General features: G+C 31.2%; 4 protein-coding genes across 4 annotated transcripts; all 4 read right to left on the minus strand.

The window, feature by feature from the left end:
- Positions 1 to 407: 407 nt before the first annotated feature.
- Positions 408 to 1,236, minus strand: Tsp_01331 (conserved hypothetical protein). The gene is made up of 3 exons (XM_003377087.1): positions 779 to 1,236; positions 579 to 708; positions 408 to 548 (listed from the first exon to the last, which is right to left on the minus strand). Exons 1-3 carry the CDS (start codon positions 1,234 to 1,236, stop codon positions 408 to 410), a joined length of 729 nt encoding a protein of 242 aa, XP_003377135.1.
- A 1,960-nt stretch (positions 1,237 to 3,196) lies between these two features.
- On the minus strand, positions 3,197 to 4,753 carry Tsp_01330 (conserved hypothetical protein). The gene is made up of 4 exons (XM_003377088.1): positions 4,570 to 4,753; positions 4,045 to 4,254; positions 3,609 to 3,751; positions 3,197 to 3,346 (listed from the first exon to the last, which is right to left on the minus strand). Exons 1-4 carry the CDS (start codon positions 4,751 to 4,753, stop codon positions 3,197 to 3,199), a joined length of 687 nt encoding a protein of 228 aa, XP_003377136.1.
- Positions 4,754 to 7,689: 2,936 nt separating this feature from the next.
- Tsp_01329 (hypothetical protein) lies at positions 7,690 to 8,417 on the minus strand. Its single transcript, XM_003377089.1, has 3 exons — positions 8,296 to 8,417; positions 8,115 to 8,180; positions 7,690 to 7,879 (listed from the first exon to the last, which is right to left on the minus strand). The coding sequence occupies exons 1-3, from the start codon at positions 8,415 to 8,417 to the stop codon at positions 7,690 to 7,692; spliced, it is 378 nt and encodes a 125-aa protein (XP_003377137.1).
- Positions 8,418 to 9,221: 804 nt separating this feature from the next.
- Positions 9,222 to 13,139, minus strand: Tsp_01328 (solute carrier organic anion transporter family member 4A1). The gene is made up of 12 exons (XM_003377090.1): positions 13,009 to 13,139; positions 12,487 to 12,716; positions 11,569 to 11,992; positions 11,379 to 11,476; positions 11,163 to 11,278; positions 10,980 to 11,103; positions 10,711 to 10,900; positions 10,455 to 10,629; positions 10,058 to 10,233; positions 9,933 to 9,997; positions 9,751 to 9,882; positions 9,222 to 9,337 (listed from the first exon to the last, which is right to left on the minus strand). Exons 1-12 carry the CDS (start codon positions 13,137 to 13,139, stop codon positions 9,222 to 9,224), a joined length of 1,977 nt encoding a protein of 658 aa, XP_003377138.1.
- Positions 13,140 to 16,368: the final 3,229 nt, after the last annotated feature.

The raw sequence follows: 16,368 nt of genomic DNA on the forward strand, positions 1-16,368 counted from the left end.
GGATTTGTCGTCCAAGCAGGGTTTGTTTTGCACATATTGCGCAAAAAGACAGTATGAGACAATTTTATACATTTTACATTCAAGTAAATGAACATTTTTATTCCGTAAACTTCATTCTCAGCAAATTTATGTTATTACAACCGAATAATGAAATTTCATGAAATAAATAGCTATAAAAGACAAACTGCTCATATTCTTATATATTATATTTTAATTGTATTTCTTCAATAATGACGTAACACATTTGTGATTTTGTTGTAAAGGTGTAAACAAACAACAGATTGCATTTTTACGTGTCATGAGCAGTGGTGTTCATTTTCAGTGAAGTGTGAATAATATAGTCGCGGTTTAAAGTAAAATTTCGAAAGCATTCAAGCAATAACTACCGTAAAAGGTAAAGTAAGACACTAGAAGATTGTATGAGCACTTCTAATTATATCAGCACATATCACAAAGAGAAGGAGGTTCTGATCAAAAATTGTTGCCGCTAAAGTTTCATGCAGTTGTTGACAAGTTATGGAAATGGAATCAGCATGTAATTGAATTTGCTGCAAAGTATTTTGAAATTGAGAAATTACAGAACAATAGAATCGACTTAACAATTTAACACCAATGGATGGTGATGTAGGAATGCAGTTCATCTTGCAGCGAATGAATCCCGTAGCGTGAGCACAAATATGATGGATTTTAAAGTTTACGCTTACATTACTTCGTTTAATTATTAAGAATTTAAATAGTTTTACTAATGGGCATTGAAAACGCCCACTTTATTTCATACAGTCCTGACCCCATTTCTTTCCAGATTCTGTAAGAGCCTTTCCAGATCCTTGTTATTCTCACTTGGTTTGATATTGCCAACCATACGAGATCTCCTCTCTTGTAATTTTGGTGAATTTCTAAATGATCAAACAGCGCTTTCTGTCGTCTCTTCTTTCTTGAATTTGTGACGGTTTCTTCTTGGGATCTGCCAGTTGTCCGCCTGATGCTGCACAAGAACTCATTCACTGGTTGTTCACTACCTGATGCTATGCCTAACTGCACATCTAGTGGCAACATTAGTTCCTTTCCCAATGATGCAAACAATGGTGTCACTCGAGTTGCCTCATGCACTCTGTTGTTGTTTGCTAGCATCATCCATGAAAGCAGTTCATACCAGGTCTTAATACTCTCATTGCACATGGTTGGTAACTTGTGCAGGAGGGTGCAATTGCATCTTTTTACCAACGTACCATCCATTTCATTAGGAATGGTAGTCCGTTTAGTGCGTCGCTCTTATGTGTAGCAGTCGACACCATTTCGACATCAGCTCTGCTTTGGAACTTCACCCCTGATCATTGTGCAGCTGGTCTGGTGCACTGAAATATGCTACGTATCTTTCCATTAACGCTTTCGCTACCATTTGCGCCCCCATATTCAGCAGTGAAAGTACTGCCAGCCACTTTGTGAAGTAGTCGACTATATTAATTTAAAAGTAATGTAAAATACACTACTAAGGCATATTAATTTGCAGCCGCTGAACGTTCAAAAGGCCTAGCAAAATCCAATCGCAATCCCTGCATTGGGTACCCAGTGCCAATAGGTTGCAAGGGCGTTTTGCTTCTTTTTGAAGATCCTTTTCTGGTTGCACACTGTTTGCACGTCGTACACTACACTCACATACACATGCTCATCCCTGACCAATAGAACGGCTTTTTATCCTAGATATGGTGCTCTGTTCACCCAGACTGCCAGCTTACAAGTTATCATGCAAACCTCTGAGTATTTCTTTCCTGGGTGCTTTTGGCACCACTATCTAGTTGCCACCTTGACCGTCCATCATACCTTTACAGACTCAGTATAGCAAACCATTTGCTAGCTGCATATCAGTCCGTGGCTATGCCCATCTAGGCGCTTCTTGGGCCAACAGTTGTTAGAGATCCACTGCGTGAGTTGTTAGATCTTTGAATCATTGTCCTGATGCACTTTTACATCTGCGACCCTGGTTTCTGGCTTCGTTATGCTTTGGCAGTCCTTGAGATGTGCTCTGATCACACCGCAGATAGCTGCTACAATGGATTAGATGATCTCCTTTCTTCTTCTACATAGTCGGCATATTTGTCAAGAGAGTGTGCCCACATTTCCATGTGCCCGTCGAGGGCAGTGCTGTACTTTAAAATCAAGCTCTACTCGATCTTCCAACACCGGGAAACAACCTTCTGGCTCTTTGAAGTTTTGAAACCACTTAGGGAGTAGTAGGACAGAATCTGACGTTCCATTCAATTTCTTCAGTGAGTACGCATCTTTCTTAGATATGCCGTTGAATGTGCTATATATATACAACTCATAATTGTAATGAACCATCTTTCTTACCTGGTAGCACAATTTCCCCTTTCATGCGCTTTGTGATGGCTCCACCATGCCATTTCATTCCATATTTAGATGCTGCTTCCTCAACTTTAAATTTCATTCGTCTATTGGAAGCTTGACGAATTGGTGCTGATCTCGCGTACAGATCCGGTGCTTAACGTAATTCGTGAGATTAAAATTAGTCGTATCAAAGATAAAGACCACAATATTCATAAAGCACTGCGTATAGTAGTCCTCTCTGATAAATAAGATGTCATTTATTATCGCTATCAAGATCAACTGCCATTAATTTGTTGAGCTAAGAGCCCCAAATACAACTGCAGTAAAACTGAAATGTTTGTTACAATTACAATACTAAGTTCTTTACAAGAATTAAGACTTAAGCAAGAAACAATAAAAAAGCTGTAACTTTGATGAAAATAAAGAACTCTGATTCATCTTATACTTAATCAGCCTAAGAATATAAAATTTATTTATATGAAAAGAACTTGCAGCATATTACAGTTTTCTGAATTAAATTGTACTTCTTATCAATTTTATATTTCTTCATGCTTTACATATTTTATGCGACAGATAGAGAAGAACAGTTTCAGAATGCATAATACTTCACTTTTTAAAAACCTCCATGAGAAATTATTAAAAATAAGAAAATGTGTCAAACAGTGCTATGCATATGATTACATTTTCAATGTAATTAAAACTCTTCTGCTATTTGTACTACTGATGACAAATATTCTAATTTGAGAGAAAAAATTTTGACGTCTCCTCTTTACTATTCACTACAGTACCGCATAAATACCGACAACAACAATTACATGAGAAAAATTAAATAAATGATTTTCAAAAATTTTCAATCTTTATATATGTTGAAGCTGCCTCCCTCACACGCTTTGCATCTCCAAACATTCTGGAAGTAAAAGTTTCTTTGAATACATTCAAAATGAAACCATTTCGTCTCACAATCCTTGTTTCCGCAACAAATTAGCCTTCCGTAGGGCACCTAAAATTATTGAAATTTTGTAAGCTGCCTAACTGCAAGAATTTCAAGGAAATATTTTCCTTTTCTGAAATGCCATCTTATTTATGCAATAAGTTAGCTTAGGGAGTACAAAATCTATTAAATCAAGGTTTGTGTCATCATAAACTATACTATTAATAAAACGTAAACTATAATATTAATAAAATTCAAGTTTAATGATAATTCATATATAAAAAATTACCAATTCCAAGCGTAATACTAAAGCAGATTTAAAAATACATACTACATTACAGAAACAGCAAGTTTCTTCATCCGTTTCCGGCTCAGGAGAAAAAGTGATTGTTTTCCCATCCTCATGGATATTCTTATCTCTCGGGACTTTTACCGTAACATTTTTCGTGATTGGATTTTCTGGACGATTATTTTCTATAAATAAATGATTCAGGGCACTATAAAACTGCTTGACAAAAATCAATATATTTCAACAAAAAGTACTTTTACCTTCAGAAGGGGTGCTTAAATTTCTTTGCTTTTTGCCTAATTTAAATTCATCAACTTTCTTTCTGTGGCTAAAAACATTGCAAAACATAAACAAACGCGCATTCGTCATTCTTCAAATACCTATCGTTTCTTTTTGTTAAAATTTCATCATCACTATCTGTAAAAAAGCAACATACAATAAACTACACGCAGTGAAATAAGTAAATGAAAAAATTTACCTTCCGCCTCAGTACTTCCTTGCTCAACTATATTCATTACACTGTTGTATATTCCATCTGCAATGATTAGCTTTCGGTCAAGAATAAGACTAATATCTAGAAGCAGTCGAAAGATCTTTCGACGTGCTTTTTCAGATCTGTTTTTTCCCGTAACTGAATCATCGGTAACTGCATAAATTTCTGCAGATTCTTTTAATTTTTCCAATAGTACTGAAAAAAATTAAACAAAATCAACCAATTATACTTATGCATACCTAACCAAAAATGCGCCTAACAGATTTAACGTTGACACTTTTAAATCGGAAATGAACTTGTTTCATTGCATTAAATGCACGCTTTTTTCAAACCAAAAACAAGTATTACAAATTAAAAATATAATTAAAAACTCCACATTAAACGCAGCTTAAAATTTATGCATTTAACACTTAATAAGAAGTTATATCAAAATAATAAAGCTTAATAAAAGTATACAAAAATATGTGAACATAGTTCTCTCATTTAATAATAATGATAATAATAGTTTACCGGATTCTTCTGAATTCAGAATATCAATACGATGAATTTCTCGACTAATTTCAAAAGGCGAGGCGAACACTTCTAATCTTCTCTTTTTAGCCACTGATGAATTCACTCCAAACGATTCTCTTCCTTCCTTTTGATACGACTTCGATGAAGCTGTTTCTTTTGAAGATCTCGAAACACTACTCATTTCCTATTTTCGGTTAAATTTGTATTTTTATAACAAAATCTGTCATGCTGCTTTTGTTCTTGTATATTTTTCAAAATAATTTACAATTTAAACAATGAAATTTAGAAAATAAGAAGAAAGAAATATCAAATTTTTAAATAATTAACACTCGATGAAATGAATAAAAATATTTGTTAATTCGAGTAAAAAGTGTAAAAATGAAATGAAAAGGCAAAAAGAAACAAAATCGCAAAACTTACATCAAAACTGCACTACCATAATAATTAGTGAAAAGTAGGTTGCACTTGCTCAATTGATGATTATAATATAAATTTATTTTAAAAATATCAGAACTATTTTATTATTAAAATAAATTATATTTATTTTTTGTAATATAAGCTATACAATGCAGATTATACAATTATACAAAAACTAATTGCCTAGAGAATTCATAGGTCTAATGCGCAATCTGATTGGTCAACTGTGATTTCTTATACGCATAGCCCACTTTCGTCATTCTTCTGCCTGACCTTTATGTTTGTGTTTCGCTGAAGTATTCACTACTCTGTGCTGCTGGCTGTGATCAGTGCTTGTTTCATTTCAAGCATTTCATCATTTCTTAAAATATAATATCATGCCATTATGATTATTATATAATATTTAATAAATAATTATATGATATCAATAAATATCTTACTTTGATTAATTTATTAATTTAACAACTTTTAATTAATTAATTGATTATTGATATATTATAATTAATAAAATATGTTTATTAAGTATAATATATTATTATAATATATATACAGTGGAACTTGGTTATGTGCACATTGGATAAGAGCACATTTTCCTTAAGTGTACAGATTTTGGCCTAACAAAATTAGTATTAAATAATAATTAAATAATTGGCCTGTAGTTAATTACTCGATAAAATAATTTATAAGTGCACATTCGGATAAGTACACAACTTGGTTAAGTGCATCATTTTGCTGAGGTTACAGGATTTACTGTTTGCAATATATCGTCTTTAAGTACACAATAGACGTGTTCCTGGCGGCTTTACGTTTATCATAGCCATGGCAACTATTGATACTCAGCAAAGTTTATTGTTCCCTATATTAGAATAAGCACGCATATTACAGACAAGGCAAGCTAGCCTATAGTCAAAACAACTTCTGCTTTCCCAGGAAGTTACTCACAAGAAATGCTATCACCGTCTCAGATCTGGTGACAATTTGGTCGTATTTTCACGAAAACGGCATGAAAGATCAGCTAGTAACGCTGGCACCACAAAATATAATTTAAACCTACATTTCTGACTATTTTACTTAAAATAAATGGACATTCTTTCACATCAGACCTATTTGTAAATGTAAAGCTATTGTTCCTTTCAATTATTCTGCATAATTCCAAACTTTGGATAAGTGCGTGGAAATTCTTACTTGTGCATTATATACTTTCCATGTGCAGTTAACCAAGTTGGACTGTATACAGAATATATTACTTGGTATATATATATATATATGTACATATATTTCAACAAATTTATTTGCACCCTCTACTGATGTTGCTTTTCCTTTATTCAGTAAGAGCAATTTTTATTTAGAAAAAATAAAAACTGAAATTTTATCTGAGAAAAAAGCAAATTTACCTATTCTTTTTTGCAAATTGTGAAATTTATTTCAACCAAGCCGACTGTTCTGTGAATCGTTTTATTTCCGCTGGTAGCACCAACGCCTGTATTGCAAGTTTAGTCAGGCCGTTAATCAAAGAAAGTTATATAATGAACAAGTTTAAATTTTCCATTTATTTTTCCAACTATGATATGTTACAAAGTGATGCTGGAGAGACAACTCTCATTGCAGATGTATTTATATTTTTATACATGCGCATGCGCACACCATTAACCTGTACTTCATGCTTGCTATTCTCATTTAACATATTGCAATCGACTGAAAAAAGTTTTTATGATGTGTGTTCAAAGTTGTGATGCTTATTTTACGCTTTCAGTACATACTGTAAAGCAATTATTTCTCATCTCGTTCAATATCAATTGTAGTCAGCTTTTAGCATAGGATTATTTTCCGTTTTGAATTATTTTGTTTGAATTTGAATGTTTTGAATTATCATATTCTAACTTTCCCTTTGGGTCATCCCCGTAAGGTCAGGAGGAAGAGAATTTGGGGGCATTGCTCCCCTAGTAAAATCTTATGCCCCCTTCCCCAGAGAAGCGCAACTCGCCTGCTTGCGTTTGGAAGATAATATTGCAGCTTGGCTCCATCAGGTGTTACATGAAAAATTGATGGAACCTTCTTACAGGTGAAATATTTAAATAATCTAGCCCTCAATACGATGTGCGCGAGGAATAGCTATTTAAGTGGACTTAGTGCAAAAATGTATGACGAAATATATTTTATTGTTTGCCCGCAGATTCAACCTGAGTTAGTAGAATTCTACTGTGTTGCTTGTCACCATAATTATTGTGGAAATGGAAACAAATTGTAATGGTATGAAATCTGTCATGAACCTTTTTCTAAAAAGTGAATTGAATGTGGAGACGGGGGAGAATGCCATTTTTGACTTGGGTAATGAGTCACCTCAGCAGCTGGTGCGCCAGAAATTTACAATTACAAAATTTGCTAGTTCTGACAGGTCATTTTGCGCATACTAAAAATATTATAACAATTCTGGTGCAAAAAAATTTAATGGTTTGAATATTCTCTTCGAAAGGGATGCAGCGTTTCCTTCCCCTTTCTAAACGTTGTAGACTGTGTTGGGGAAAAAGCTGAATTGTCATCTTGTATAAATGATTACCGCAATTGGAAATGCGCGCTTAATAAATCAAAAGGTTTTTCAAGGCATGAAGTGTGAACACCTCACGTGAAGACAATGTCTAACTGGGAAGGAAAGAGCTGCTTTCAAGATTTTGCAGTTTCAAAATTTTCAAATTGGGAATTTCACGTTTGGTCAATGATAATCAACTGTTGAAAAACCGTTACTACGTTACGGGGATGTCTGCTTGGGATGTAATAAAAGCAGTTCAAAAAATGATTACAAACTTGCGCAGTGATAAGGGATTTTGAAAACTGATCAGTAAAGTAAACACTAGTGATAAATTTCTCTGCAGTAAACGGTATCAAAAGTTGACTAGAAAATTAAATGAATTTTTACTCTATTATTCCGAAACCGTTGGACATGTCAAGAACAGAGAATTGAAAACAAGCTTAAAGCAACTGTATTATGAAGTACTAGATACATTTATTTCAGAGATAAATCGACCTTTTGTGAATCAAACAAAGATCTGAATTAAGTTAATCAAATGATTTGATGACTTCTTCTCCGTCAAGTGTGCCAATTTTTTTGATCTGGAACCCCTGAATACTTGGGGGATCCATCAGACGTGAATGTCATAGCTGCAGAAGCGGAAATTACAACCGCAAAGACTTTTCTTCAATATAAATTTGGTTCAGAAAAACGTACCTGCATGAAATCATTGCTATCCTTCACGAATATGAGGAGGCACTCCCAAATTCATATCAATCAGCTGCTACTGCTTTGAATACACTTGTAAAACAAGTTGCAGAACTTGCTGAAGGTCGCTATCTCCATTTTGACGGCCAGTGACACATGCACGCTTGAGATATCTTGTGATAATCTTTTTTGAGCGCAATATTCTTGAAACCATTTCAAATGAGGAGCTATTGAGATGGTTTCACAAAGCTGGAAATTATAGACTGCAATTTCATTAAATTCGCATATCAATTACTCACAGTCGTATAATAGAATACTGAATGATCAACCATGATGATAACTGAATTAAGCACTTTTAAGTGAAAACTGCAGCTCACATACTGATGTATATCAAGTGGACTTATGAAGTACTTAAAATAATGTTACAAGGCCACACGCCCCTCTCAAAATCTGATCTGCCCCTTCTAAGAAACTGACCACGCTAAGGGCTGCCTCGGGTGTTCATCAGGTAGTGAATGATCTAAACTAATAGCAAGTTTGTGTCATTTTACATTAAATTGCGTCTGGGCAGTCAAAAATAATAAAATCATTCATTGAAAATTATATTCATTTATATCATGAACAATTCTCACCGCTGGTTTTTCAATATTAATTTCTGACATTAAAGTTTACACACTTTTAAAGTAAATTATTAAAAAGAAGTATAAATCATAATTTTATTTTTTATTTTATTGAAATTTATTTCATTAAACTGTTTTTTAAAACATAATAATATTTCACTAATAATGATAATTTATTAAAATGAATGATGAAACTTTTTTACAATTGGAAAAGCTTTTGAGTATCAAAGTTTTCCATAATTGTATGTGTATGATATTACTTGAATCACTTCGCACCTGCAAACAGTGAGAAATAAAATTTAAATATTTATTGGAGTAAACTGTTTAATTTCAAAACAAATGACAGTTATCAAAATGGCATAGAAACTTCGCTAAAAGTTATGACAATTACACTACTTTTATTTCATTTCTTTCGATTCACAATTGCTTTCTGAATGCTCTTCATCTGCTGGTGATCTGTATACTTTCCATGCGAGTGCTAACAGGATGGTTGAAGAAAGTTTCAGCAGAAAGCCTAAAACATGATAATATTATTGTGTTGATTTTTCTAAGAATATCAAATATGTAAAATTTCAGAAATATCTGAAATTTTCTCTACTGCGCCTTTAAACAAAAATTTACGCTTGCAAGAAATTTTAAATCATCACAGAAAAAGAATTAATAAAGAAATAATTATCATTGCATTCTTTTGATTGTAAAACTGAATTAAGTCCAGAAAGTATTGATGAATTATTATTATCTATGCTAATGTCTGAAAATAAAAAGTTTGTGATCCTGAAATAAAAAGAAAACAAATGCGCATGTAAATTTCCATTTTAATCTTTAGTCTAAAGCACAACAATAAAATACTGAAATGAAATGTTGAGACTGCAAAATATGCATATACGTTAAATAACAAAAATTGCATACAATTGCAATTATTCATACCAAATATAAATGTAGAGGTGGACAGTTTAAAGCTGTTGTACCAGATGCATGATTCGTCGTTTTTCTTTCCTTGCCAAATTTCACACGCCGCGTCCAATATGTAACCAAATAATATTGGACCAGGTACACTTCCTAAATTACGTTTCAGGTAATGACAGCATTTTATCGTTGATTTCGTAAACCTAATGCTCGAACAAATATATAATCCAAGCCCAATGCCAGAGTTCGCTGTTCAAATGTCACGCAGCTGAAAGTAAAAGAAAAAAATTTTTTTGACTAAAGCGAAATTCAGGAGCAATGTTCTTACCGTAGCATGCTTTGCTGTGAAGGCATAGCGGATAAAAAAATGACAAATATTTGGAATGCAAAACAGACAAAAAATAAGTACATCACTGTACAAGACTGTAAACAGGCTCCTTGTACAACAGAAGATGCAACAGTATTATTTTTATAGTCAACAGTGCAAGAACATGATTGCCATATCTGAAAATTAATGTTAAAATTCTATCAATTTTATTGAAACGATCATCTCTGATGGAATAATGAAATATACCAAATAAATCATTAATGGAAATTTGATTGAAAATTAAATGCTCGTATATGTTATGCAAAAATGCAAAAAAAATTAAAAAACTGCTTTAAATTATTATAAAAGTTATTACATATTTTTGAAATTATGCCCTGAAAAAAATTTTTTTGCAAACATGTACTTTTTTCTCTGCAGATGATGCATTTTCCGTTTTTCCCTCGTCTTGACAGCCGGCGTAACAAGCGGAAAAATATGTTACCCCAAGAGCTTCATCACATACAGGATTGTATATATTGCTGCATCCACATTCTTCATTGCACATTTGTAAAATTCCATCTGAACTTGACTGACTATGTAAGCAATTATTCATATTATTTTATTCGTTTTTCGTTTTGATGAATGTAATTGAAGCTAATGTTAAAAGTACTCACTCGTACGCAGAGTCAATTCCAGCTAACTTGATCCTGTAGCATTTGATTAGAAAAGAAAATGTCAACACGGTGCCAATTGCTTCAAGTATGGTGCACAGTAGGATGGTTTGTCTGCATCTAAGTTTGCGCCATTTGATTACGTAACCGCCCAAAATGTTTCCAAATACTCCAACAGGCACAACGATAGAACCTGGAGTGAAAAAAATTGTTGTTTACAAAATTATGCAATTTAAATTGAATGAAATTGCCTGTAATGATGGATGACAAACCAGCCGTAATTGAAAACGCATTTTGGAAAATTTTCGGCATAAAAGTGATGAATGCGTTCATCAAGAAACTGTTTATCACATCTCTGAGTACTAGAAGCAAGTATGTAAAATTTTTGAGCAAAACCTTGAACAAATTTATAATTAAATAATAAAAAGAAATGATATGAAATGAAATGATTCTACCAAGCACAATTTTGGTAGATCTTTGATTTGGCCTGTGAAATGCAAAGTAGCCGCAGCGCTGCCAATACTGTGCTGATTTGCCTCGTTAACCCGCGTATTTTTATACTTTTGAGCATCTGAAATTTTGGACATTAAAAATTGTTAAAATTTAAATTTAAAAAATAAAAAATGTTTTGTTCTCAGAAAATTCACCATTGAATTCTTTGTCAAATAAACTTAATGGAAAACTGACGAGAAAGCTAAGCATGCCGGTAATTAAAAATCCAATCCACCAAGCCCCGTACCACGAAGGGTGATCCGGATTGATGGATATTCTGAAAATTTGAAAATACACTTAATTCAAATTTTAAAAAGAAAACAAAAGTGAAAAATATGGTGGAAAAAAGTTTAACAATTGACTACTCACTGATCTTGGGTAATTTTGTCAATGTCACCGTTGATGTTCAGCAACATCCCGCCAATGATGAAGCCCAACGCTGGTCCAAGAGTGGCGAATGCGAAATAAATGCCCAAATAAACGGGCGACATCTTCTGCGAGACATTCTCATCCAAATAAGCAACACCAAGAGTATACAGCGGTGCGGCTCCTATGCCGTGCAGGACTTGTCCAAGAAGTAAGATGTAAAAAAAATATGGTTGGGCATTTTTATTGAAAATTTCGTCACTTTTCACATTGAACAAAGAAGCTGTGCTGTGATTTTTGCGACAAATTTCAAATTGTTCACCTTCTGAATATTCATACGGTTCGCTGATGAAATGTGGAAGTGTGCAAATTAAGGAACCAAAAGCCATGACGAGCATTCCCAAGCTCAGCCATTTGCCTTTGTGACCTGAAACGAGCAAACTTTTCAAAACAACATTTAAATTAAAATATTATTCATGACTAATAGCAGTTTTTGGACTTTGTTTTTACTTTTCATGAAAATAAAAGAAAAATGGGAATACAATCTAGGCAACTGCTTCAACTTTGCACTATTATTTCTGATTCATCTGCGCTGTAATAAATAATGTATGCCAGGCAATTTATTCCAAGTTTATATTCAATATAGGACTTATATTAACCTGACATTAATTTCTATATATTATTAATTGCAATTTATTTATGAAACAAAGATGAAATGAAAGTTCAAAATTTTTTAGATGTAATTTCCCACAAATTTGCATTGATATTCATACATTGATTTGTTGAATAAGGTGAAGAGAATTTTTTCATACATGCACTATTTCTTTCGTACAATGCAATTGATGTTGAAAGTTCAAAATTTTGATAATAATAAGTTCGCATTTCAAATATTTTCAAACTGAAGCTATAAATAATGTTTACCTTTGTCTCCGAAGTGACAAACTGGAAGCAAAACAACAAGAACAGCAATGTCGTAAGCACTGGAGAACAAGCCGCTCTGGGAACTGCTCAACTGAAATCTGCTTTCTAAAGTTGTGATGCTATTTGGCACGAATCCATTTATGGCCATGCTTTGAGAAGTTGCACTGATGCATAATATGATCAATAAAAATTTTGCCTTTTGAAAGTTTCTCAACAGTTTATAGATGCATCTGAAAATGATAGATATTATTAATTGATGATCAACAAATTCTCGTTGAGAAAAATTGCATCAAGTTATACAACTAATATTTAAAAAATGTGAGAAAATTTACTCTTCATTCCATTTAATAAAGGTTGAATTAATTGAAGCGACAAGAAGAAAACCAGTGTAGCAGCAAAAAATAAAAATGAGAACAGTCAAAATGGTAATATTTGAACACATACAGAAAGAAAATGGCAATAGCACATTTAATAATGTTAATTAAATTAAAATTCCTAAATTGGAAATATTGAATTAATTACCTTTTGAAATTTTCAAAACTTTTCGATCTGGCTGCAGGTTGATTGGTGCTGTTGTTGCCCGGATGATGATGATGATGATATTTTGGGGAAGTGAAATTAAAATTGTTCACAGCAGAGCTTTTCTCTTCCATAACAAAATGAAAATCCAAAGCAAACAAATATGCTTTATTAGTTGAATATTATTCAAATTTTCAGCGAGAAAAAAGTTTCAATCAGCAGTAAAAATGTTTGTGCATGCGGATCGATGGCATTATTATATATATAAAACTTGGCTGAATGAACGAATAAACGACACGCAGCCGTTTGTCACCTAGCCTTATTTTGGATACTGTCGAACATGTTGAAACCGGTTTTCTTAAGGCGGTAAATTTTATTCACCATCATTAAATCAGGCGAAGATTTTTTTGACAAATAAATCATAAAATTAATATTACAACAATTATGTAAATTTTAAGAATTGTGGACAGCAAAAAAAATTATTTCAAAATGATAAATTTGAGCAAATTTTATTTATTATTAATTAAATATTAATAAAATTCATTTTCAACATTGTTCAATTTGTCATTTTCAGTATTAATATATTATTTTCATAAAAATCAAAAAATATGAAAATCGATGAATTATTAATTGAAATCAATGAACGCCATTCATATATATATGCATGCATTTTTGTCTATTGTATAAGTAAAATAACAAAATACGGCAAGTTATTCGTTTACAGTATGACTTTTACTTATTATTCAAAAATAATGTTCAATTTTGTATTATTATTTCATAGAAATTAATCACACAAAGATATTTTCCAACAGTAATTTAAATAATTTTATTCACTTAGTTTAATTTTAATTTTAAATTTAAAAATAATCAACCATGTTAATTGCAGGTACAAATCGCATGAACATTCTGTTGAAATTGCTAACTGGTTAAAAGATAGAGTAAAAGAGACAAAAAATACATCACCACCAATACAAAATAAAAACCTGAAATTTCTTGTTGCGCAAATTTCTATAGTCTAATAAATTTCTATAATCGACATGTTTTATAAATACAAACTAAAACGCGGAAGGTGATGTGAATAACATTTTTTATTTTTTTTGAAATAAATTTCATGCATTCTCTGAAATAATAAATTAAAATGAATGAAATGTAAATTTATTTCAAATAATAACACAAGATAATTGTTTAAACATTCAATTCTGGGATGATGTACTGTAATTACAATTTACTCAGCATAATTTTCATAAAAACATTTTAAGATTTTTTGCCATCAAATTGATTCTTAAAAATTATTTTAATAATAAATTTTTAAAATATAATGAATGTTACGTTTGAAACGGTAAACATTTAGGCAATTTAATTTTTCAAAATTTCAATTTTATTCTCAAGTTTGCAATACTTCAACAATTTCATTTAAAATTTTTTATGGCTGAAATTCCCAAGATAATTCTGATTATTTAGATTTTCAAATTCTATAAAATAGAGCAGCGCTGAATTATAAAAAAGCAAGACTTTTAATGCTCTGACATTAGATTAAATTCATTAAATCTGACAAAGAAATTCAAATTCTTTGTTACAATAGATGCAAAATTTTTGGAAAATTTTTTCAATAATAATAATTTTTTGAATGCTCCAGACTTATGCAATTTCTTTTTAAAATAAAGTTTTCAATATTGATAATAAGTTTAAGTTTGTTGTAAAATAATGAATTTTATGATACGTTCAAGAAATTTTAAAATTATCACAAAGAGAATAGAAATAAAAATAAAACCAATCCAAAAAAATGATTAATTTGCTTTGAAAAGTTTGCACGAATGACTCATATTTCACCGTTATCAAATAAAAAAATCAAAACACTACATCGAAACAAATCTTAATTTTTGAATAGCACTGCATTTCAGAAAATGGCCATTACTTTTATATTTCTGATAAAGAATAATTCTTCTTCTAATCAGAAGAATATTCAAAGCTGCAGAAAAATCGAACACATTATTCTCAGCGGAATTTACATATTTATATAATAAAATCGAAGCTGTGATAAATTATCAAAGCAAAATTCAAAAATATTCAAAAGCAAAACTGGATTTTTATTCCAAAAAATTAATGCATGCACGTGTTATTTTTTCAAATTACAGTGCAAACGGTGAAAAATGAAATTTATAATTATTGACAATAAAAATGATAATAATTTGATAGATAAAAGAAATTACAGTTTTTCTTCATTTTTATTGAAATCTTTTAAATATAGACAAACATAATTCATTACTCTTTGAAATGGAATCTTTCTTCATTCTTATCAATAATACCACTATTTGAACTCTTCATGACCATTATGCATTTGACTCGACTGATTTTTTTTCTTCAGTTTAAACCAGTTTACCATTATATTAATATTAATTTAAAATTTATTGCATATTAAATGAATATCAAATGTAAAAATTTTCGACATGCACATAACTTATTTATCATATTTATTTACATTTATATATAAAAGAATAACACTTGCAATAAATGTTAAAAGTTGAACTGAAGCAATTACTGCCATTTAGAAGCTATTTAACAATGCTATAGATGGTGATTGCTTTACTTTATGTGAACCAGTTGATAACACTTTGACAAAGCAAAATGCATCAAAAGCTTAATTTGCATCATTTATTAGATTACTTTTTCTAATATGTGATAATTACTTTCTAAATATTTGACATTACAGTTAAGTGGCAAGGTTTATTACAATAAGAAATTTCAGCTGTAACAAATGTAGAAATTTGCAGCATAGAATATGCTAAATTTGCTTATTGCAAGCTTCAACAATTGGAAATTTATTTTGAAATTATTTTTAAAAGTGAAACAATTTTTGTTCAAAATTTGCTTATATTCTACAATTTATTTTTGAACAACTTTCACTCGCTTCAAACATGAAGAATACATGTGCATATTAAAAATTACACAGCATTCTTTTCAATAATTGCACCATCATGACAAAAATAATAATAATAAAATGAAAATTTCGGGCAGCATATATTTCATATATAAATATTAAAATTTAAAATCAAATAATAAAATTGTTTTTAATTTTAAATTGACTGGGTCAATTGTGCTGATTATAATTTTAAAGTTAAACGTTTAAATTGTTGTGAAAAGGTGAAATTTATTCATACTGGAAAATTGTCTGACGCATGCGCATTGTTGTTCAACGCCAAGAAATTAGTCCAACCGAATAAAATCAAAAGAAAACGCTATTTTCAGATATTTCATTATCATATGATCGATTTTTTGGAACGATAATTTTCTGCCCTGACGATCATGCATCGTTGCTTTTTTAAAATGATCTCGCACAATGTAAACAGCCGCGAAAATATTACG

This window comes from Trichinella spiralis (genome assembly GCF_000181795.1).
Source record: "Trichinella spiralis strain ISS 195 chromosome Unknown Scfld4, whole genome shotgun sequence".
Classification (NCBI taxonomy): domain Eukaryota; kingdom Metazoa; phylum Nematoda; class Enoplea; order Trichinellida; family Trichinellidae; genus Trichinella; species Trichinella spiralis.